Source organism: Pholcus phalangioides, unplaced genomic scaffold (genome assembly GCF_987345545.1).
Source record: "Pholcus phalangioides strain wild (caught in Gottingen) unplaced genomic scaffold, Ppha-v1.0 ptg000009l_1, whole genome shotgun sequence".
Lineage (NCBI taxonomy): Eukaryota > Metazoa > Arthropoda > Arachnida > Araneae > Pholcidae > Pholcus > Pholcus phalangioides.
This window is the reverse complement of record NW_028301602.1, coordinates 11,266,947-11,290,477: the sequence shown is the minus strand read 5'-3', so window position 1 is coordinate 11,290,477 and position 23,531 is coordinate 11,266,947. Positions and strand designations below refer to the sequence as shown.

The following is a 23,531-nucleotide window of genomic DNA, read 5'->3' as shown; positions in this document are numbered from 1 at the left end:
TTAAGTACAGAAATGTTTGTCAACAAGGGAAGGAGAAGATAACACATTCTAGCGTTCCTACATAGTCTTGCAGCCTGATAACGATAACTTAAAGGGGAAAAAACAAGTTTGGTTAAACTTTAGCTTCAAAATGTTCAGAAAACAAAAAACTTTCAATAGAACAAAAAATTGATAACATTATCCATTATCTGTAGTCCCTATAATTATGAACAAATATTTTCCCATATTATGATATATTGATCCGATTCCATTGTTTGCAAAATAACATTATCCATGATTCTAATGAGCCGCAACAAAAGCAAATGTGTGGGTTGCTTTCGTCTCTAGAGCTCTTACAACAATTTTCTAAAATCTCAGGCACTTACGCCTATTTGCATTAAATGGGGGTGGGTGCTGATAAGAAATAATACTAATGGTTAAATATTTAAAAAAAGAAATACAAGTTCTCAAAGTTAAGAAAATATCTGAATTCTACAGAATATTGCCTCTAAAATTCACGAATATACGTGAAAAAATTGTCAAAACAATTCAGGCGTTGACGGCAGGAAAAATTAAAAAAAAACATTTTTACAAAAAGAGTTTGAAAATGGGCAAAATAAGGCATTTATGGCATTTTGGCTCTACCAATATTCATTTTAAGAATGAAACAAAAATCGGCCTGACGTGCTATTGCGTCATAGCCAGATGACTACTAATAAATAGATGTGGTGCTGAAAATATTGTTGCCATGGAATATTACAAGCACGTTTTCAGAAATCATTACGGATGTTCCAAAGACTAATGTTGAAAGTAAAAAAGTAAAAAGATTATTTTTCCGGGTATGAAAGGTTATTTTATTTCGCTCTTTATTTACAATAGAGAGATCCGGTTCAGCAGATGACGATGATAATATAATACGTATCTTATCTAGTCTCGTATTGCGCGTGAATTGGCGAGGAATCAAAACGTCATCCTCAAGCAACGATTGCTCCGTATTTTGTCAAGCTCTCTATTAGTTCTATCGTTCATAATAGCTTATAAGAGCGTGCGCGTATTTCACACTTCACTCCTTATTCGGTTTTTAAAGTCGTGGCGGAAGAGACAGCTTGAGGCGAAATGGAGGTTTTTTGGACGGTGGCTTATGCGTCTTTTGCGTTAATTCTGCTGCAGTACCTTTACAGGTAATTTGTGGTTCATACTTCAGTCGGTGCTCGTTTTTACGAACTCGCGCGGACTTTAACAATTGCAGTGAAATCTCGATATAAGGATAGTATAGATTATAAGGATAGTTTATGCTGTTGTTGGCATCTTTTCTAAATCAGTTTTGTTAATAACACTAAAAAATGCGCTTTTGAATAGTTCATTCGCCACAAAAAATTATTATTCATTTAGTTGATAAAAAAAAATTATATGTGTAATGCTCCTGTATAGAGGCTTATCGCATTACACTGTTGTGTATCACTCAAAAAAATAGCGATACCGAAACCTTTATCGACACTTTCGGTGACCGGGTGGTACGGAATAGCGATACCATAGAGAGAGACGACCTCGGCAGAACTAAAATACGACGAGTTTTGAAATATATTAAAGGATGCTTTGAGCGATGTACTAAAAAATATCGTTGTAGTGGTTCCAAATCTTCTTAAAAATATCGTTGTAGAGAGTTTTATCATAGTGAAGGATATCGTTGTATCGAGCGGAGTTCAACATTAGACTGTAGGGGATTCAAAACAAGATTTGAAAAAAAAATATTGTTGCAGAGGGATTTATATATCGTTGTGTATCGTTGTAGCGACGTTTCACTGTAGTTTGAAAATAGGAAAGACGTTCAGAGAATGACATATTGTTTCAGAGCCATCTAAAGGACATCATACGCCCCCGGGCTAAGTGATTTTTTTGAAGCCCTCTCCTCGTTACAAATCTACAAATACCTGCCAGAAAATTTACATGTTTTCGAAAATTGTGACCAGATCTTATTATCACGAGGCCCATAATTATTATCTTGAGAGCTTCGAGCCATGCCTGGGTGGGTCCATGCATTATGACGGCACTGTGTTGTTTCTGACCAGAGGACTAATTCGTGAAATCGAGCGTCGATTGGAAATTAAATATTAATTCTTCCGTAAAAGTTTTAGAGAATCATTTAGCATGTCTATGTTGTATTTTAACTTTGAGATTTCTGTGCTGTATGAAAGAGTATTTAATATGAATTGATTTGTGTTTTAAATCAATTTTTCAAATTTAAACTTAATGAATTTCAATCAAAAAAATCAGTGAATTGCCAAGTTTGAATATTTTTTTAAAAATTAATTAAACGCCAAATGTGTCTAAAGCTTAAAAAATAAAGTGGGAAATCTAACAAAGTAGTTATGTATTAATTACTTATATAAGTTATATTATATATATTATATTATACCCATAAGTTATTATGGGTATAACTCCAAAATCATGATGATAATAACAATAGATGCTATCTTTATTTTCATTCATTAGGTATCTAATGAGACCTTTTGAATACTGGAAGAAACGTGGAGTGGTATCAGTACCCGGGATTCCCTTTATCGGGTCGTTATATGAAAATTTCACGCAGGTGAGATACAAATGTTGATCAAGTGACAAATTAGTTGAAATTCAATCGATGGCACAGTTAAAAAAAGGGCAAAAATTCAGAAAATTGCATTTTTGAGTTATGCAAGCCGCGTGAGAACAGTGGAAGATGCTTCTACACATTTCAAAAGAGCAACAACACTATGCTCTCTTATACGTTCTATACTTTAATTGAATCGGGGAGTGGATTCAATTAAAGTTTATTCAGTTCCATACAAAGTGAATCTTTAAAATGCAGATTATTGCAAAATATTGAATTTTGAGTTGTTGTCTTTCTGAATCCGTCGAAATTGAACAAAATCGTGTAAATACAGTAAATGAATCAAAATTATTTTCAGGATCTTCATGAAGTTTTACAAAAGAGATACCAAAAATATGGAAGAATTTATGGGTATGTGAATTTATCTTTCATTCAATTTTTTTCAAATGTTTATAATCGTATTATGGTCTTAAATATCGTATTGGAATTTTAAATAAACGGGTTGTCGTGAAGTATATAAAGTGCGTTGCTGCAAAAGAATGAAGTGAAACCAATTCGTGAAGTGGCCGAGAGCCACTTCATGGAGCTACCAATTAGCTCCATGTAACGAGAGAAATTTGAGAGAAAAAATGATAAAAATGAAAAATAATTTAGCTTTTTCTGTCGAATTGTGGGGAAAAAATTATTACTGCATCGCCACTGCAGTTTTATGGGTTGTCATAGCTAACGTGGACATTTTTATCACATCATGAACAAAAACATACGCCAACTTGGCGATGAACCCAAATCATTTTTTTTGTCATCAGAATTTGGCCAGGGATCTCCGGCTACTTCGCAAACTGGCTGGAAAAGCTCGAAATTTGGGCATTAGTAGGATAAATTTACAACGAAATTGGCCAATTCGCGAACTGGCCAATTTCGAGCTTTGGCAGTAACATGTACACAGTAGAACCTCTCTAATCTGGACAACCATAACACGGACATTTTCACCAAGAATTGTTTTTCATCAACCGGGAACTTTAATGTTTTTTCTTCACCCAAAATTTCGTTTCGGCCTTTTCTATTGCATAGAACATTTTCTATCTATTTTTTTTTTTTTTGTACCACATTTTCGCAATTTATTGTTAATGCTCTCTGCGGTTTTCAGGGAAGTGGAAACAATGATTGAACCTGCTTGTTTCAATGAATGTAATTTAGTCAGAAAGTCAGAACTTTTCTTTCTTCGTTTCATTTCTACACGGGCTGCAGCAACACCCCCAAAGAAGAAAGCCTCTACAGACACCAAACTTTTCTCCAAGAATCGTCATCTTTTAATAATTAGTCTCTCATTAATTATTTTCAAATGTAAATAAGCTATTCTCTTAATATTTTTCAAGATTACAGTTGCATTTCGAGAAAACGCGAGGAAAGAGAAAGCAGGATGTTACGGTAAATGTGATAAAATCAGTTACTATGGCACAATAGCCGGTTGTTATCGTCTTGATAAGTTGTGTATCGCTTTTAACGGCGTTTATGCATAATACCCATTATTTTATTTTCAATGTGATTAGCACGTATTCCCAAGAGATCTTTACGATCTGTCCAGGGAATTTTTGTTAGTGGACATCCGTGCCCGAACCCACACCTGCGCAGTCAGAAGCTAGCTCTCTAACCACTGGACTACCAGGCGGCAAATATTTCAGCAAATATTGCACTTATTTATTTTTATTATATTTATTTCAAATAATTACAAAAAATAAAACATATCATTCATATAACTTGGAAACTTATCACTTAGAAACATTAATTTTTTTTTTTGGTTGGTCTTAGGAGAGACAGGACAACAACAGTCTAGTTGGGTTTTTGAGCACAGGGTGTCCGTATAAAGAATTATAGTTTCCTAATGGTAATAACTATACAAGTGCCTGCAATATGAATGGTTTTCTGAGGTCAAAACGTTATTTGGATATTTTTTATAATTAGAAGTATGCCTCTAGAATCAATGGTTCACCAGTGATTTGCAGTGTGTCCTGTTTGCCATGCACTCCGAATATTGCTTTATTTATTTTGTTTCGAAGGTGACTGAGAATTAAAGTGCTCGAAGAGACATATTACTGCTTTAAATATGAAAACTTGAAAAATGAATAAAACTTCCTCCATGACACTGAATTGACACCGGATCCTTTAATCCGGAATCACCTGGGTCCCGTGGAGTCCGGATTAGAGAGGTTCTACTGTATTACATATATTTATATCCTATCGGTGAATTTTTTATTCCTATTTCATTGTCTCAGTTTCTACGAGAGCAATCGTCCAGTGATATCTGTTGGCGATCCTGAATTGCTTAAGGATATACTCGTCAAGGATTTTCCATTCATGCCCAACCGAAGAGTAAGACCCATTTTTTTCTATTAACACAATAAAAGTATATGCATTTTCAATAGAGAAACGGAATATTCAACCTTATGATAATCGCCAAAAAATCACATGGTATTCAATGGTGTTTCTACACTGAAGAGCAAAAAAAAACTGGTCCACCTGCCTAATATCGTGTAGGGCCACCGCGAGCACGCAGAAGGGCCGCAACACGACGTGGCATGGACTCGACTAATGTCTGAAGTAGTGCTGGAGGTAATTGATACCATGAAATTGCAGGGCTGTCCATAAATCCGTAGGAGAAAGAGGGGGTGGAGATCTCTTCTGAACAGCACGTTGCAAGGCATCCCAGATATGTTCAATAATGTTCATGTTTGGGGATTTAGGTGGCCAGCGGAAGTGTATAAAGTCAGAAGAGTGTTCCTGGAGCCACTTTGTAGCAATTCTGGACGTGTGGGGTGTCGCATTGTCCTGCTGAAATAGTCCAAGTACGTCGGAATGCACAATGGACATGAATGGGTGCAGGTGATTAGACAGGATGCTTACGAACCTGTCACCTGTCAGAGTCGTATCTAGACGTATCAGGGGTCCCATATCACGCCAACTGCACACGCCCCATACCATCACAGAGCTTCCACCAGCTTGAACAGCCCCCTGTTGACATGTAGGGTCCATGGATTCATGAGGTTGTCTCCATACCCGTACACGTCCATCAGCTCGAAGCAATTGGAACCGAATCTCGTCAGACCAGGCAACGTGTTTCCAGTCCTCAACAGTCCAATGTCGGTGTTGTCGGGCCCAGGCGAGGCGTAAAGCTTTGTGTCGTGCACTCATCAAGGGTACACGAGTGGGCCTTCGGCTCCGAAAGCCCATATCGATGATGTTTCGTTGAATGGTTCGCACGCTGACTCTTGTTGATGGCCCAGCATTGAAATCTGCAGCAATTTGCGGAAGGGTTGCACGTCTGTCACGTTTAATGATTCTCGTCAGTCCCGTTATTGCATGATCTTTTTCCGGCCGCAGCGATGTCGTAGATTTAATTTTTTTACCGGATTCCCGATATTCACGGTACACTCGTGATATGGTCGTACGTGAAAATCCAAATTTCATCGCTACCTCGGAGATGCTATGTCCCATCTCTCGTGCGCCGACTATAACACCACGTTCAAACTCACTTAAATCTCGATAACCTGCCATATTGTAGCAGCAGTAACTGATCTAACAACTTTGCCAGACACTTGTTGTGTTATATAGGCGTTACCGACCGCAGCGCCGTACTCTGATTGGTTCCATATCTCTTAATTTGCATACGCATGCCTGTACCAGTTTTTTTGGCTCTTCAGTTTACAATGAAATTTGAGAAATCCTATCAGTTTATATCCGTGAAAATTCACAAAAAATGTAATTATTTCAGTTTTTTTTAATTTTAAAATTATTGTCAAGAATGATTTTCTTAAATTAAATATCCGTGAGGTTTACTACCATTTATTTATTTTTTAAATTTTCTAATTTCAAGGATTTTGCATTTGGAGACCCGATGCTAGATAAAATGGTATCGAATATGAAAGGCGAGGAATGGAAAAGGGTCAGGACAATTATGACACCAGCTTTCTCCTCTGGAAAGATCAAGAAGGTGTGGTTATCGATGATAAGATTATAAGTAATATCAAAGACGAGCTGATAAAATGAAATTAATAACGTAATTGGTTTATACAATAGTAACTCTTTCGAGCGATTGACTGTAAAATGAATACAGTTTATATAAGGTACGCTTAGGCAAATGAAAATTGAAGTAAGTACAACCAATTATGATTTTTAAAATTGAATTGATTTCTGGGAATGTTCTCTTTCGGAACTTTTCTCTATTGTGCTTACTCAATTCGCTAAAATGTGCTTCTTATTCTACTGCTCGGTGCACTAGTTGCTCGTACAGGTTGTTCCAAATTGTTATCATAGCAGATATCGCTGCAACCTTTGACTTTAGTTTACTTCCAATTAAAAAAATGTTTTCGGATGATGTACAATTACAAAGTTAATTTGAGGAGTCGCATGCATAAAAAATAAAGAAATTAACTTTTTACACAGAAATTAACTTTTTGACCGTCGTGGGATAGGTTAATTTTACCCTACTGTTGACAGGTCGGGGTTCTCCGGATCCATACAGTGGGGTCAGGCTTCAGCTTGGTGCACGTTCTGCACTAAGCCCTGGAGTCAGCGGCGTTAGCTATGTAGTGAAAGTTAGAATACAAAGGGACCGTAGAAAATTTAGTTTTTTTTTAATTTTCTGGCTCACTTTACTCTCAAAACAAATACAGGCAAAGGCGGATTTAACGGCGGTCGCCCCGGACGCTCGCCCGGAGCCCGACTTCTGAAGGGCCCCGAAAAACCCAAACTTTACGCTTTTTTTCTAATTTAAGGGCCCAATGTTTTCTTGTAGTGTTAATATGTAGATAGTGTTAAAAACCATTCCGGAAGTAGAGGTGGTGACTGGGTTCTTGTCAAATCTCACAAATAAAAATTTTGTAAAGATGTTTGTTAAGCAACTAACCGAAGTTAAGGCTCGTCGGGAAACAAAATTTGGAAAACAGTACTACGTCTACCTTTCAATAGCCCAACGTTGAAAGTTAAAGAATCATTAGAAGTGATTCTGTCTGGGAGAATTCACATTTCCTTCCTCTTTTTCTCATATAATCTCGATAAATATTTACGGAGGGGAGGGTATTATTAATCGTTTGGGCTTTTTATGGGTTAAAATGGATTTTTTTTCGTTTGTTTAAACTTCTTTCATTTATGAATTACAGTAGAACTTCGGTTAGCGAGCTTAATTTGTTCCTCCAACGTGCTCGTTATACGAATCGCTCGTTATTCGAATCAAACTTCCCCATAGGAAATAATGGAAATTCGCATAATTCGTTCTACAATTATTGCATTCACATAAAAGTGACTAATAAAAATGGTTTCGTGCTTGCTTTGTTCGATAATACAACACAATAATAAATAATACAATAAAATATGTATGATATAATAACGCCATAAATAAACATGCAATACGATAATGATTAACTTACTCTAAACGACGAAAGACTATTGTTTTGGACGACTTCGGGACAAACTTTTTTCTGCAAAGGATTCTCTTTTTCTGACTGAAAAAGAACATATCTAATGACCCTTGCTTTTGCCTCCTTTTTAAGATTTCTCAAGAATGGGGAACTTGCATTTTTCTTGGACAGATCCATTTCTCGCACACTGCTACAGCTTTATTTGATTGGTTCTTTTCTACAGAATTTTGCACAGATTCCCGCATTTTACACATCTCTTTCATATTATTTGAAGTGAGGCACTTTTCTCTTCCTCAGAAAAGGTACCTTCCATAACATCTTGCTGTTGCAGGCAATGGAGGTCCACCTTTTTGTCTACAGCAGTGTTTCTCAACCGACAGGCCGCGGCCCAGTATCGGACCCTAACACTAGTCACACCGGGCCGTGAGTGATTCGCAGAGTTTCGTTTTTCCCATTAATTTCTCGTTAGTTGGGTGATAGTGATAGTGATAGGAACCGAGAGACACCCAGGCTCTGTCACACTCAGTGATATAAGCACATTGTCCCTGGGGACTCGGGTGACTCCGGGGAAACCTAACCATTTGGTTAGGTTAGTTGTGTTAGTTGGGTGTATGACCGATCCTTTCATTTACGCAATAGAGATTTGACGGACCGCGAGCTTCCAAAGGTTGAGAACAACTGGTCTACCGTCACCTCCTGGCCAAGCAGAATTTATTTTAAAAAAAACAACAACAGAACTCATACGCGTGGTTACAATGCTACATCTAGTTTCGTATCGTAACTAGTCAAACCCGTACACGGGTGTTCATTTTTCGGGTAGGCCTAAGGCACGCTGACTGGAGCCTGTAGGGGAGAATATTGCTCACAATTCCACAGTACGCATATGAACGAAAGCGAAAAACCATCATATCAGTTGTGATGACGTGACAATAAATAAACAAAGTAAAAAATTTTTGCTAGTAATGCGAATCATCGCTCGTTAATCGAACCAATTGTTTTTTCCAAATTTTTGCTCGTTATGCGAATTTCTCGTTAACCGAAGTTCTACTGTATTTATGATAATCATTGTGTGAAGGATTTTAAAACACAATCACACACACAGCTGGCTATAGGTTCCACATGCCCCACTCATCGAGGCTATTAGAAACGTTCGCAAGTTAAAAATGAAATCAATCTTGAAAATTATACGCTGCAGGAAATCAGTTTAAAACAATAGCTCTGAAAAAGTATTTAAAAAGATTTGGCAAACCTATACTGCCATATTTTCAAGAAGTTGCGTTGACTTCTCCAACGTAGATGCTGGGTGTATGACACTGAGGTACCTCAGTGCACCTCAGTAGTTGCTGTAGGTTTATTATTCGTAGATGGTTATCAATTTAAATAGAAAAGTGTTTAAAGAAAAATCCCCTATAAAATTGTTATTGCATATATATTTTTTCATTAACAAGATGTCATCCATCTTGCTGGAAGCAGCAACGATTACATTGAATAACTTCGAAGTACACGCTGCAAATGGGAAGCCAGCGGATTGCAAGAGGTATGTTATAATTAAACATTTATTTTATTGTTTGAATTTTGTTTTTCAAAGAAAATAAGACAAATAAAAAAGATGGATATCAATTAGTGTGTTTTCACTCATTGGATAGAATTTTTGGTGCTTTTACGATGGACGTAATCGCTAGATCAGCTTTTGGTACGATTGTCGATTCCCACAATGATCCAGACAACGATTTCGTGCAAAGTGCGAGGTCGGCTTTCACCAGGGGAGTATCATTCAACCTTGTTTTATTCCGTGAGTCTTATTTCGATTACATTCACAAATATTCCGATTTACATTTGCAGTATTAAGAAAATGAAGCTTGAATTATAACGATTTTTTAAAATTTATTTTTTCTTAAGATATTTTTTCTAATTGATTTCCGGTCCCTCTACTCTCTTCGTGCGTATGTGTGTTGTTAAAATTTTGGACAGATGTATATATAATATGTAAGATGTATATATATATAAATTTGGAAAATACCAAACTGGACTCGAACGTACACTACTTCAAAAGTATGTCAGAGCTGGAAAAATTCCCGAATTGTCTAAAACCCATCAGGCGAAATAGTTCTTGGACCTCAACAATGACTTCTGGAATATATACTTTGATTACAATGGTTCCCAAACAATGCGTTCAAAATATGCCTTCCCCCCCCCCCTTATCACATCTCCTATGCTCCCAGTATATGGTGAAAACCTGTTCACTATGCAGTTCAGAATTCGCACAATTTTACATTCGAAACGCACTATAAAATGCAATATTAAAGAAATTCTCCTTTTCTATTTTCAGTTCTCAGTCCAAAACTGTTCAAAGCTATTGGTGCAAGAATTTTCCCGAAGAAAAGCTCAGATTTCTTCATAGGTGTCACAATGGGAATTATTAAACAGAGAAAAGAAACTGGACAAGTAAATAACATATTCCTTATGATAAACAGCTTTTCATACCACCAACGGCCATTTTTTTTCCCGAAAAAAAAAGGTGCGGTGATAAGAATTTTTTCTAAGCTTCCATGCTTGAATTACCGTTAAAAAGCTACTATTAATTTGAAATTGCATAGCGTATCATTGTAAAACAATAAAATTTCAAATATTTCAAAGCCATACTACGGAAAACGCATGCAGACATTATTTCATCCACGGCATTTAGTGGTTATATAAAAATATTGGGATTAGTATAACTACCGAATTTATTTCTTCAATAGCGACACAACGATTTCCTTCAACTCATGATGGACGCTGCAGATGAAGCCGAAAATCTGAAGGATTCGTCCTTCTCCAATGAAGACACCTTAGAAGACGACAGTGAAAAGTCAATTAATGATCTTGGTCATGATCGAGAAAACAAAGAAGTGTTTAAAGTCACGAAGAAATACAAAGGTGGGTTAATGTTATCTAATCTATCTATTGCGAATATACAGGGTGTCCTATAAGTGGTAATGCGGCTTTTATCTCATCAAGCGTCCGTCGCTAGAGCTATGATTCTAATTTAGAAAAAGAATGCTCAAAAAATGTTTACTGTACCAGCTTTGAGAGTGAAAATACAATGTGTCACAAAATAAAAAATTGTTGCCTTGTCTTTCCTGAGGCCAACAGAAAAAAAAGAATTCCATGTTTTTAAGTGCAATTTTCGCTAAGATATCGGAATTCAAAAACTGGAGAACAGTTATGAAAGAACAGAAAAAAATAACGGAAAAAGTTCCTTTCTCTCATTTATGCTGTCCTTTCCGAACTTTTCTTCGTTTTTCGAATTCGTATGTCTTGGCCAATATTGCATTCAGGAACTTGAGTTATTTTTTATTGACCTCAGGACAACAACTCAACAACTTTCTACTTGAAAGTTAGAGGAGGAGGGGGGGGGGGAGAGACCGTATAAAAATATAGGTTTTTTTTATTTTGTGAAACACTGCATTTTCACTCTCAAAACTGGTACAGGGTAATTTTTGAACGTTTTTTGAATTGAAAACTATATCTCTACGTCAGACGGATGATGAGATAAAAACCGCATTAGCACTTACAGGACACCCTGTATAAAACGCAGCACAGGCTGTCCAGATATATGCCTATCGTAAACACTTCAAGAGTTGACTATGTTGTTGGACCAGATCAAATGCCTTCTGGAAATCAAGATAAACACCACTGACGTTTTTGGCCTTACCCAAAGCCTTATTACAGCACATAAATTCATATACATTAGACCCCCCCCCCCCCACATCTCCATACATGTTTATTAGTGAATAATGTATATCATATAGATGGCTTCTTTCTCAGCCCGAGATATCAAGGAAACAGTTATTTTCCGGATATTATGCTGAGGTGAGCTCGGAAAGAAAAGTCATCACGTCTCCGCCGGGACTCGAACCCAGGCCCTCTTGCATACCGGACAAGCATGCTACCATCTGCACCACTGGAGACACATGACTCTACCTTCCTAATTTCACGCACTGTGTGTTTCCTTGATATCTCGGGCTGAGAAAGAAGCTATCTATATCTCTCTAAACCGTCCCACCCGGGGGCCATTTCCTGAAGTTAAGAGAGGCTACTACTGCCTCTACTTCAGCGCCTCACGCCACAGTCCGTGAAATTAGGAAGGCAGATTCATGTGTCTCCAGTGGTGTAGATGGTAGCATGCTTGTCCAGTATGCAAGAGGGCCTGGGTTCGAGTTCCGGCGGAGACGTGATGACTTTTCTTTCCGAGCTCATCTCAGCATAATATCTGGAAAATAACTGTTTCCTTAATATATATCATCTTTCTCACACAAGTTTTGTTACATTCGGCGCTAATCAAATATATCCGTAATTCGTTTTTCTGCATCATATGTGTGTATTATACGGAATTTTCTTTTTATACATATGTGCGTCATCAATATTGTCTCATATTATATTTTTATTACTATTACTTTTTAAATTGAGGATTGGCCTTTGTTGTGGCGTTGCAATATGCATTTATATGTAAATATGTGAGATGTATACAATAAAGTTCCCGACATGATCCTGCTCCCCATGACAAAACTCCCAATAGCCAAAACTGGCGAGTTTTGCTGGCAGAGCCAGGACCATATAACGTATGAAAGAAGAAAAGCGAATAAATGTATACGAAAAATAAGAATTTTTTTCCCATGAATTAATGTTTTTTAATATTTGACAGAGCTCTCCCACAACGAGCTGATTGCACAGTGCATCCTATTTTTCTTGGCGGGATACGACACGACGGCTTCAACGCTTTCTTTTGCTTCTTATCTGTTGGCTCTGAATCCCGAATGCCAAGAAACTTTAATACAAGAAATCGACGAGACACTCACTAAAAACGACGTAAGAGATATTCCAAATTTTTTACCAAAAATCCATTGTAAATGACGGATATAGATGGGTTTTCGAACTAATATCTAATGATGGTATTCCAACGTGATAATTTGTATTATTGGTTTCAGAATAAACTCACGTATGAAGCAGTACAGAGTATGAAGTATTTGGAGAACGTCATTTGGGAAACACTTCGATTGTTTCCACCTGCCGTTGGGTATGTGTTACAAAAAACGTATTCTGTACTTTTTTAAAGTAGATTTCTATTAATTTTAGGAAACTAAAAACTGTCGAATTAATCGACGGCCATTCTTAAATACGTGTTCAAAATCAAAATAATCTGTAATAAATTTCGAAAATCCTATGAAACGAATCAAATATTATCGGAAATTATCATTCTTCCTTTGCTTTATTTTGTGGATTTTGTCAGCATTTTGTCGTGCAGTTATTATTTTATGCTAATGAAGTCTAATCAAACGACAACTAAAAGTCTAGAGTAGGGGTTCTTAACCATATGTGTTCCACGGACCTTTATGTCGCTAAATCAAAGGCCACGAAACCCTTCACAAAATAATATTTCGTGCATAGCAATGTAAAAAAAAAAGTAATTTTGTTTACATTTTGCTCTATCTACTGAATATTGTTATGTGAAGTAGTTCGTGGCCTTCGATTTAGTAGCCCAAAGGGTCCGTGCTACACAAATGGTTAAGAAGGGTATACTCACCCCTACTCAGGGACCCCTCTCCTCGTTGAAAACTCTCCAAGGAGTCTGTGTACCCCATATTAATAACCCCATTCTATAGCTAATTCGTAGAGGTGCTCAGTAGTCTTTATTATGCTTCTTAGACCAGCGTTTCTCAACCTATGTTTTGCGGATCAACTCTAGTTCGTGATGATGGCGTTGGCAGACTTGATAATACGTGATTCTAACTGAATGAAAAATGATTCATTTGATGTAATTGATATTAATAATATCTCCAAATGGGTTCAAGTCAAAATTCTACCTCCATATTATTAGGTTTACCACCATAACATCATCAAGGAAAACTGGCGATCCTAAATATGGGATATCACTAATTGTAGTCAAAGGTACGATTTACGACAATCTGACTAATTACTGCAAAAATGGAAGAAGAATGGGAAAATAAAGGGCTGATACAAATCGCAGTAAACAAAAATTTATCATTTTTTGTCATCTATTCATATGACTAGATGACCACATTTCATTGAGAAAAATAAGGGTAACCGGGTTCTTAAATACGGTAAAATACGGGAACGTCGTTAATTACCATCAAAAACGTTGCTATAAGTCGACAATCCCCGATTATAGTTAGAATCGTTGAAAAATTAAGGAAATAACATTGAACCTGACAAAAATATGTAAGATGAATAGTTGTGTATTTACAGCTATAATGATCATAATAAGTAATGAAAACTCCATTTATTCACGATTTTAGTAAACATTACAAATTTAAGTAAGTATTCGGAACGACTTAAAATGCGGTATGTTCCGTAATCCGGGACACAATAGTCCGTCGAATTTTTTCAGACATTTTACTGGCCCTTGGCTTCAGAAAGGTTGAAAAACGCTGTAGGAGGCCGGGATTACACTATAAAAGTTTGATAAAATTCCTTTTATAAAACTTGAAAAATCCAACTAATAAAGCTCATAGGTTACATTCTAGCAAATACAACCGATCAGTTTATTGGTTGTATTTTTCAAGTTTTATAAAAGCACTTTTACAAAACTTTTATAGTGTAATCCCGGCCTTAGACGATTTTCGAATGTGATACCAATGATAGACCTCTGTGCAAACTACACAGAGCTTCTAAGCGGCTCTGAATAAGATAAGCGAAATGTTTAGTACTTTAGTCATTTTAATTTAAAATTTTTATTGATTACTATTACTTTTAATTAAGTCTTGAAAGGAAAGCAGACGAAGACTACAAGCTTGGCAAAACCGGAATAACTATCCCGAAAGATATGATCGTTGTAATACCTGTGTATGCCATTCATCATGATCCCGAATTCTACCCTGACCCAGAAAAGTTTGATCCAAACAGGTGAGACTATTTATTCCACGACTGTTTGATCTGATCGCAGAATGGCAATTTGTCATTAAACACGAGTGATTTTAACAATAGAATGGAAACATTTTTACTGTCTGTTCTATGTTGTTTTCTCTATGTATAATGTACGGCGCTATTGATTTCATGTAATCTAGATTCACGCAACAAGAGAAAGATCTGAGGAATCCTTACACTTTCCTTCCGTTTGGTGCTGGACCAAGAAATTGCGTTGGGATGAGATTCGCCCTCACAGAAATCAAGTTCTGCCTCGCAACGTTGTTCAGCAAATATCGAACGGAGAGGTGCCCGGAAACAAAGGTAAATAAATAACTCACCCGTTGTTTTTAATCCTTTCAGACCTTGAGCATCCATTTCGATACTCAAAAAATACATTAAAACATAATTGTTAGCAAATCTTTATTTTTTCAAATATTTCAATTTTTTGTGAAGAAATAATTCACTTCGAGTTTTTGCAGCCGAGATGATGCAGGGTATATTCATCTTCATATAAATTCTTTTTTCCAGAATTCCATTGCTAAATTTTGTGCAATAAATCACACTTTTCCTGGGGCCTTTTCTCCTGGAAGCCATTTTAAAAAAAAACCCCAATGAAAGTTCAACTTTTTGTCCTCCCCTCTGATGAAATTCCCTCCCCAAAAATCCAAATAATCACTATATTCTAACTCAAAGCCTATACAATCCTTTAAATCAGAGTCAAATTCCATGATGTCAAAAGAAAAAATTCTACAGTAGGAAAAAGCAACCCGCACATTTGTGGCACCAGGGTCGGAAAGGGAATAAAATATTAAGGCATAAAATATGAAATTGTTTTCAAATTGGGCAATAAATATTTGTGTTATTAATTGAAACAATAATCATTTATTTTATCAGGTACCAATGGAATTTTTCAAAGGTCAAGGACTCCTTCAACCACGAAGTATTCAACTTCGCATCAAAAGACGAAAAGATTGTGTTCACTGAGAGACACTTTTGAGAGTGGTTTAGAGAGAGTGTATAGAGTATAAATTGTATGCAATTTGTAAATATGTATTATTCATAAAAACATAAAACTTTTACTAATTTTCTTCTGTTTTGAATCAATTGGATGACTCGATTTTCTTTGTGGCTTTTCCCATTAGTGTGTTACGCCTAGAACACGCATCTTTTTCAATTGAATATGTTTTTTTTTTTGTAAACAGTTACGAAACGGTAAAGCATAGGACAGGGTTCCCAATTTACAGTTTCTCTAGAAATCCTCGATAACTATAAGGCTGTTTAACGGAACTCTTGATGATAATAAGGCTGTTCCACAGAGCTCAAACAAATAATTCAATATTTATCAAAAAAAAAAAAAAAGGAAAAAAATCGCGTCCCTACCGCCATCTTAACACATTGTAGCCCTAGGGCAAAATAAAAGAGTGGGCTTATATTCATCGCCTATTAATCGGGTCCGTATACGGGATTGACCTTTGGCGAGACCACAAAAATTTTCAGTTACCACAAAAAAAGTTTGAGAGCATTGAAATTAACAGGAATTGTTTAAAATAGCATATATAAAAGGTATTTTCTTTTGATGTTCTAATTTTTTTTAAAGGAAATATTACTTTTTTTCAATATTTAGTCTGGTTGTTGGGGTTCCCCCCCCCCCACTTAAGTCTCTGCTCTTCAAATACATATTTATTCTCATAAATCATGCTACCAGATCTCATCGTGGAACCCATATTCGACTGAGGCCTTCGTAAGGCCCACACAAGGGTGTGGGTCTATCAGGACTGCAGCCCAGGGGGCTCGAGATGACACCATTTTCGTTTTTCCCACTATAAATTCATAATAGAGAGGCAGACCCGTGAAGAGTCCTGTGCACAGAGTAAGAATAATATAGAGAGCGCGCGAGGGGTTACAATGTGAAGCAAAGATCCGGAGTCACGTGACTCCGGTCAAAAGGCTGGTCAGGGAATCTCGCTTTCAATGCTTTCCTTATGGCTATTCGTATGACGATCTACACGCGCTGTCTTATTTTTGATTAGAATGGCCAACACTTGCGCAGCTTTCGGATGTTCTGAACGGTTTAGGAAAGGGGGGACCAGTATCCTCTCACAAGGGAATACTTTTTTGCTGATTCCCCTTCTTATAAATTAAAAATTGGAATATTAAATTGACGATTCAATGGATTTCTGACGTAGTCTCAGTTTTTAATGATTCCATTTTGGATTTAATTCAATTAAAGTTCCAAGTTTTGGTAAAATTCAAATGTCATGAGCCATTATTAAGATTGAAGTAATGAGTTTTATTAACTTTTAACTGAAATATACGTCTCCGCAAGATTTGGCGAGATTTGGCGAGCTAGTGAGTTTATTCGAGTTTCGCTCAACTTGAAGAAAATATGCTTTTCCGAATGAGGAATTTATGGCTAATATTTTATTTAAATAGAATGTAATGAAAACGCACCCTCTAGACAATGGCAGTTTTGCAATGGCATGTATAACTACCTCTAAAAATAGTATTTTTACCTTTCTTCACGCCTGAGATAAAACTATTACAGAAAAGAAATTTTTTTATTGATTAATTTGTTTTTGTTGTATGTGAAATTGCCCTCAAATAACAAAAATCAATTAATTAATTATACAAATACAAATACAAATACAACGCCACAACAGGCAAAATGCCCAACGAGGTGGCTGATGAAAAGATGCCCATAAAAATATGGTTGTCATATGTTTCAAAAATACAGCAACCCAATTAAAAATGCAATTAACACAAATTACAAACAATATATACACATGATAAAATATTATACAATGCCCATAAAGAATACTTATGGTTGTCTTATTCTATGAATGGATAGCTTCTCGATTTACCTCAACATGTTTATCGTATTTCTTTTTAAACGTGTCAATTGTGTTACAATTTACTACCTCCGGGGGTAAGCTGTTCCATTTATCAACAACCCTATTGGAGAAAAATGGTGTCCCCTGGTAAAAGCAGTCGATTGGCGGTGTACTAAAAGTTCATGGTCCATCCTATCCATCCCATTGAAAATTTTGAACACTTCGATCATATCTCCTCGACACCTGCGTTCATCCAATGTAAACATATTCAAAAAATGAAGTCTTTCTTCATAACTCAAGCCCTGTGTGCCAATAAGGACACGCGTAGCTCTTCTCTGCACCCCTTCAACCAAGTCTATGTCCCTCTGTAGGTATGGTCTCCAAAACCTTACAGCATACTCCAGTCCAGGACGAACTAAGCCTCGAAAAAGCGGAAGAATGACTTTAGGAGAACGCGAAGAGACCTTTTTGAAAATGAGACCAAGCATTCTATTCGATTTTTTGACAACCGCTGAACAATGTTCAGAAAACTTAAGTCGCTCGTCAATGAGAATTCCCAAATCGGTGACTCTAGTTGCATCCGGGATAGTGACACCATTCAACTCGTAAGAGAACCGTGGGTTGTTCGAACCAAAATGAGCGACCATGCACTTATCTACGCTAAACGTCATGCTCCATTCATTTGCCCATGCTGCAATCTTGTTTAAGTTGGTCTGGAGCAACTCCCTATCGCTTTCATTCCCGATTACCCCCATTAGCTTCACATCATCTGCGAATTTGCTAGTAATTCCATCGATACCCTGATCGAGTTTATCGATAAAAAGTGAAAAAAGTATGGGGCCAAGGACACTTCCCTGAGGAACTCCACTTGTGACGTCTGTCCAACCAGAGAATTCCCCGTTCACCATAACTCGTTGCGACCTATCTCTTAACCACGATTCTATCCAATTCAGCAAGTTGCCCCCTATTCCAATCTCGTGTAAACGCTTCAAGAGTTTGCCATGTTGGACCCGATCGAATGCCTTCTGGAAATCAAGGTAAACCACGTCGACATTTTTGCTCTTACCCAAAGCCTTAGTCACGTAATCATAGAAGCAAAGGAGGTTAGTTACACATGACTTCCCCTTCCTGAACCCATGCTGATTATCCGACAATACATTATTCTCGTCTATCCACTTCACAAACTGCCTTTTGATGATAATTTCCAAAATTTTCGAGAGGGAGCTCGTCAAACTCACTGGACGATAATTAGACACCACCTCTCTACTACCCTTCTTAAATATCGGAACAACGTTAGCCAGTTTCCAATCTCTCGGGACGATACCCTCAGCAACACTACTCCTGTATATCTGTGCGACTGGCCCCCAACAATTCATTAGCACCTTCCCTGAGAACCCTGGGATAGATATCATCTGGTCCTGGTGCTTTGCTTGCACATACATTTCTTAGAAGATTTAGGACCTCCACGTCTTCCACTTGAATATCGTTGAGCGTTTTATTACCCCATGCAACACCCGTATATCGAATATCATTATCTCCATTAAAAACCGCCGCGAAAAAGTCATTGAAAGCACTACACATGCCTACATTGCTCTCTACTTTTGAGCCTCCTATCGAGAGGGGGCCAACTGTCCCCTTACATCCATTATTGACGTATCGAAAAAATGATTTTGGGTCAGAGCCAATGTTATCTGCCAACCTAGATTCAACTTGCTTTTTACTATCCCTTATCGCTTTCTTCAACAGTCTTCTTTTATCAGTAAACAATGATAGGTCACCTCGTCCACTTTTATACTCTCTGAATGCTCTTTTCTTTTCAAGATAAAGGTTCCGCACGCTATCCGTGAACCATAGAGGGTGTGATGTACAAACACGCTTTTTTCGAACAAAGGGTATGACGTCGTGCAAAACAGAGGACAGCTTCGTACTAAATTCTTCCCATTGACTTACCACCCCTACTGATTCCAACCGGTCTTTGAAAACTTCCGCTAACCTTCTTCGCAAAACATCAAAGTTAGTTCTCCGAAAACAAGGAACCAGTCTTTTGTTATCAACCTTACCCGAGGAAAAGTTACAGAGAAATCTGACGATTCGATGATCACTGGAAGAAAACTCTTCCCCCACCGAAACATGTTCAACTAGATCCTCAGAACTAGTAAGAACTAAATCCAAAATAGCAGTACCCCTAGTGGCTTCTGATACATGCTGATACAAAAAATTTTCGAGCACCAACTTAAGAAAGTCTCTTTCATACTGATTTCCAGATGAAAGGTTCTCCCAATCAATACCCGGGTAATTGAAATCCCCTAGTATGAGAACCCTCTTTCGCTTACACATGTAAGAAATTTCATCATGCATTTTGGCGATATAGTTTTGATCCCTATTCGGTGGATTGTAACAAACCCCAACAATAAGCTTATGACGTCTTTTGTTCTCAAGTTCAACCCATATGGTTTCAATATCACTTCTCTGCACGTTACACTCTCTAGCCTTCAAACATGATTTCACGTATATCAACACTCCACCCCCTTTCCTACCAGATCTATTTCTCAAAAAAGTATCGTATCCGGAGATGTGTAAGAAAGATTCATCCCCATCGCTTGCCCAAGATTCTGTAATGGCTATAAGATCCAAGTCCTCCAAAACTATCATAGTTTCTAAAAAATCTTTCTTGTTACCCAAGCTCCTGGCATTTATTAACACACATTTTAATTTGCCCGGTGGTTTGTTGTCAATCGAGAAGCCATCCAAGTCAGAGGTGGGTAATTCCCCGTCAGTACTGTTGTGATTATCATTAACTAACCCGCATTCCCGACTACGTGGTCTGGGAGTAAAAAACCTGACCTAAGACTATCGTAAACCTCCCAGACCCCTCTCTTATTTAGATGGATCCCATCCGAACGAAGCCACCTATCGGTAAATGCGGGAAGTTCCAAGAACGTGACCCCAAGTGAGGAGCAAATGTCCTTCAGGCCTATATTGAATTGGTGGATCCTACTCCTATATCCCCTACTACCCCTTGGCAGCACTGGAATCACTGCCACATCTGAACCCCCCTCCCTAGCGGATAATAGTAAATCCCGGTATTCTGACAGAGACTCACTAATATTCGCTCCTACCTGATTTGTTCCCACCCACAGAATCACCCGCAAGGGCAACTTTCGGCGATGAAAAACGTCTCGAACGTTGCCAATCTTCCCCCCAGGAAGACAACAGCGCTCGAAACCCCGAAAATCCCTACACACTCGGTTCCCAAGTTCCCTAACCATAGAATCGCCGATGATTAAACCCCTATCACTATCCCCCTCTACCTCATCCACGACCACCCATTCGCCCTCTAAAATGTCGTTGTTCGTGGAGATTGCTTCTTCATCAACAGGTGGCTCGACGACCAGAGGGTCCGTTATAACCGGACCCTCTAGCACCCTAACTTTTTCCCGTAAAGCTTCGACCTCGTGTTCCAGCCTTTTTCTATCCAAGCACCCTTTACAATTGAAACTATCAGCTACTATACCCCTAGACCAGGGAAACCTCCCGTCGCAAGCTCTACACAACACTAGTCGAGGTCGAGGCATACTAACACTATTGCTAAAGCTAGATAATAATAATAATACTTAACAATACGAAAATGAGAAACGTTAACTGGAAATTAAAATAATGTAAAATACATTACTATGCAAAATATACGTAAGAGATTATACGAAAAAATTACGTAAAGTAGAATGCTCAGCACTAAATCACGAAGAATAAAATAAATATGTATATAAAGAATACAACACCCTCTAAAAAAAGTATTAAGCTACGAAGTACAATTTATACTTATTAGAATTAGCTAACTATCTCAAAACACTAACACTACAACAATAGGCCCAAATGGAAGGAAAACAACGTTATTGAGAGTACCCGGGAAAAAGTATACACTGTTTGCTAACACGAACGTCCAAAACCTACGAACTTATATCAAAGAAGCGAGCGAACCTGGCGAAAAAACAACGAAAATGAAATGCGAACGAGAAAAATAAATATAAGTCGATCGAAAATACACAACGAAAATTTAAAAAAAAATGAGAGCAATATAAAAAAAAAAAAAAACCACTTATCTCACAATCCAACGTGCGCTAAAAAAAAAAAGAAAATCACCGCAGAATATGACCCAACAATAAACAACACGCTAAGTAAAACTCACGAGAACGAAGAAAAACACAAAGAAAGACACAAAATGGCGCACTGGCGTGTCGGTGAGCGGAGCGCGATAATAGCACGTCCGTTCCCAACGACGGCGAAGACGAATTGATTAATTAATTTTCATTCAATATCTTCATTAGGACCATCTGAGTTAAGATCTGAAGTCACTATGTGTACCTCAGATGTTAACTGAATGAAATAATCATTCTAAAAACTACTTAATGCCTAAAAAAAAATGAAGATTCACATATGTATACTTCTGGAGCGAAGAGGTTACACATATGTGACATGTAACATACATTTACGTACTCTAAATTATTACATATATACGCTACACGAAATTTCATTTCTTATAATTTAGAAAAGTACTGATGATGAGGTATTGCAATTTTCTTGAAAAATTCATTTTATTCCTGAAATATTATGTAAGTGTTTACATTTTTGTGTGATGAGGTTATAAAAAGTTTTTCAAGAATGTTGGAAATGAAACTTTTACTTATTATTTAAATATTTCATGACTGAATATGGTATGAGTGTGAATGTGTTACATTACATAACATAATATGATGCATTATAATTATATACTCAAAATAAATGTATGATTAGAGTAACTTTAATGTTCTTGGAAGATAATTTTTATGTTTTAATAACCACTAGTTAAAATAAATTTTCGAAATTAAAAGTGACAAAGTGAATGAGAAGAGGATATTTAAAAATATAAATGAAATAGGCTGTATATATAAGAGATAGGTTATATCTATTCTATAATATAAAATCACAAACAAACTCGAAAAGGGCCTGTTGCTAAGCAACCGAGTGACGGAAGTGGGTGAAATCTGTTACGGAAGTCGGTTTCGATTCATATATCGATATTATTCATATATCGATATGATATCATATATCGATATTTGGTCGATATTCACATATCGGGACCCATTTGACCCATCGGGACCATGTTATGTGCATGCACCAAGAGGCTCCTACATCCTACAGCAGAGCCCTTAGGCTGGAATTTAGATTTCGAGCCCCCAAACCAGCTTTTCAGGGGCCCCCCTGTGATTAATTTATAGTGTGAAAAATCAAAAAGTGAAAAGAATCGTTGTGGCCCCTGTCAGCCCTTCCTTTGTGGGGGGGGGAGGTCCATGCCGAGAGGTATATATATGTGTAATATACACACACAACAGCAGTGCTCCCAACACAGGGTCGGGGTACCCGGGGAAGATTTCACGTATAAGTAAAAAGTTTTCATTTACTGGGGCCCTTGATGGATCTCATTGTTTTCTTGCTGCTTTAACGTTGAAAAATTTCGATAGCGGAAGCAAAAGATATATCCAGTCTGGGGCCCCACCAAAAGTATGCGAATTGGTGTCCCGGGTAATTGGTTGGGGGCCCTGGATTTTATTCGTTCGTAAAACGAATACAAATGGAATTTTTCATGGCACTCGCTCCGGGGGATGCCCGACAAGCTTCCAAGTCGGGGGCCCTATGTTTACAGGTTTCATTTTGGGGGCCCTGGATGAATCTCATTCTTTTCTGTTGTAGAATTTGCAACAGCCGAAGCCCGAGATAAAGCCAGTCTGGGGCCCCACCAAAAGTATGCGAATTGGTGTCCCGGGTAATTTGTTGGGG

General features: G+C 37.4%; 1 protein-coding gene across 2 annotated transcripts; it reads left to right on the top strand.

The window, feature by feature from the left end:
* Window positions 1–919: 919 nt before the first annotated feature.
* Window positions 920–15,973, top strand: LOC149081751 (cytochrome P450 3A41-like). Of its 2 annotated transcripts, XM_089237177.1 has the most exons (14): window positions 920–1,160; window positions 2,473–2,569; window positions 2,925–2,977; window positions 4,840–4,936; window positions 6,438–6,554; window positions 9,429–9,517; window positions 9,627–9,772; window positions 10,310–10,425; window positions 10,722–10,896; window positions 12,665–12,828; window positions 12,948–13,036; window positions 14,740–14,883; window positions 15,045–15,207; window positions 15,781–15,973. In XM_089237177.1, the coding sequence occupies exons 1-14, from the start codon at window positions 1,096–1,098 to the stop codon at window positions 15,868–15,870; spliced, it is 1,605 nt and encodes a 534-aa protein (XP_089093303.1). In that variant the 5' UTR covers window positions 920–1,095; the 3' UTR covers window positions 15,871–15,973. The 2 variants fall into 2 exon arrangements, with proteins under 2 accessions (XP_089093303.1, XP_089093305.1); XM_089237179.1 differs by lacking the exons at window positions 15,045–15,207; window positions 15,781–15,973 and having other exon boundaries at window positions 972–1,160; window positions 14,740–14,887.
* The last annotated feature ends 7,558 nt before the right edge of the window (window positions 15,974–23,531 follow it).

What these genes read in the sequence shown, in the direction of transcription:
- LOC149081751 (XM_089237177.1), top strand. Translation starts at nt 1,096, where the DNA reads ATGGAGGTTTTTTGGACGGTGGCTTATGCGTCTTTTGCGTTAATTCTG. An exon ending in AAGCCAGCGGATTGCAAGAG is followed by an intron (nt 9,518 to 9,626) that starts GTATGTTATAAT and finishes CTCATTGGATAG; the next exon opens with AATTTTTGGTGCTTTTACGA. An exon ending in AGAGGTGCCCGGAAACAAAG is followed by an intron (nt 15,208 to 15,780) that starts GTAAATAAATAA and finishes TTATTTTATCAG; the next exon opens with GTACCAATGGAATTTTTCAA.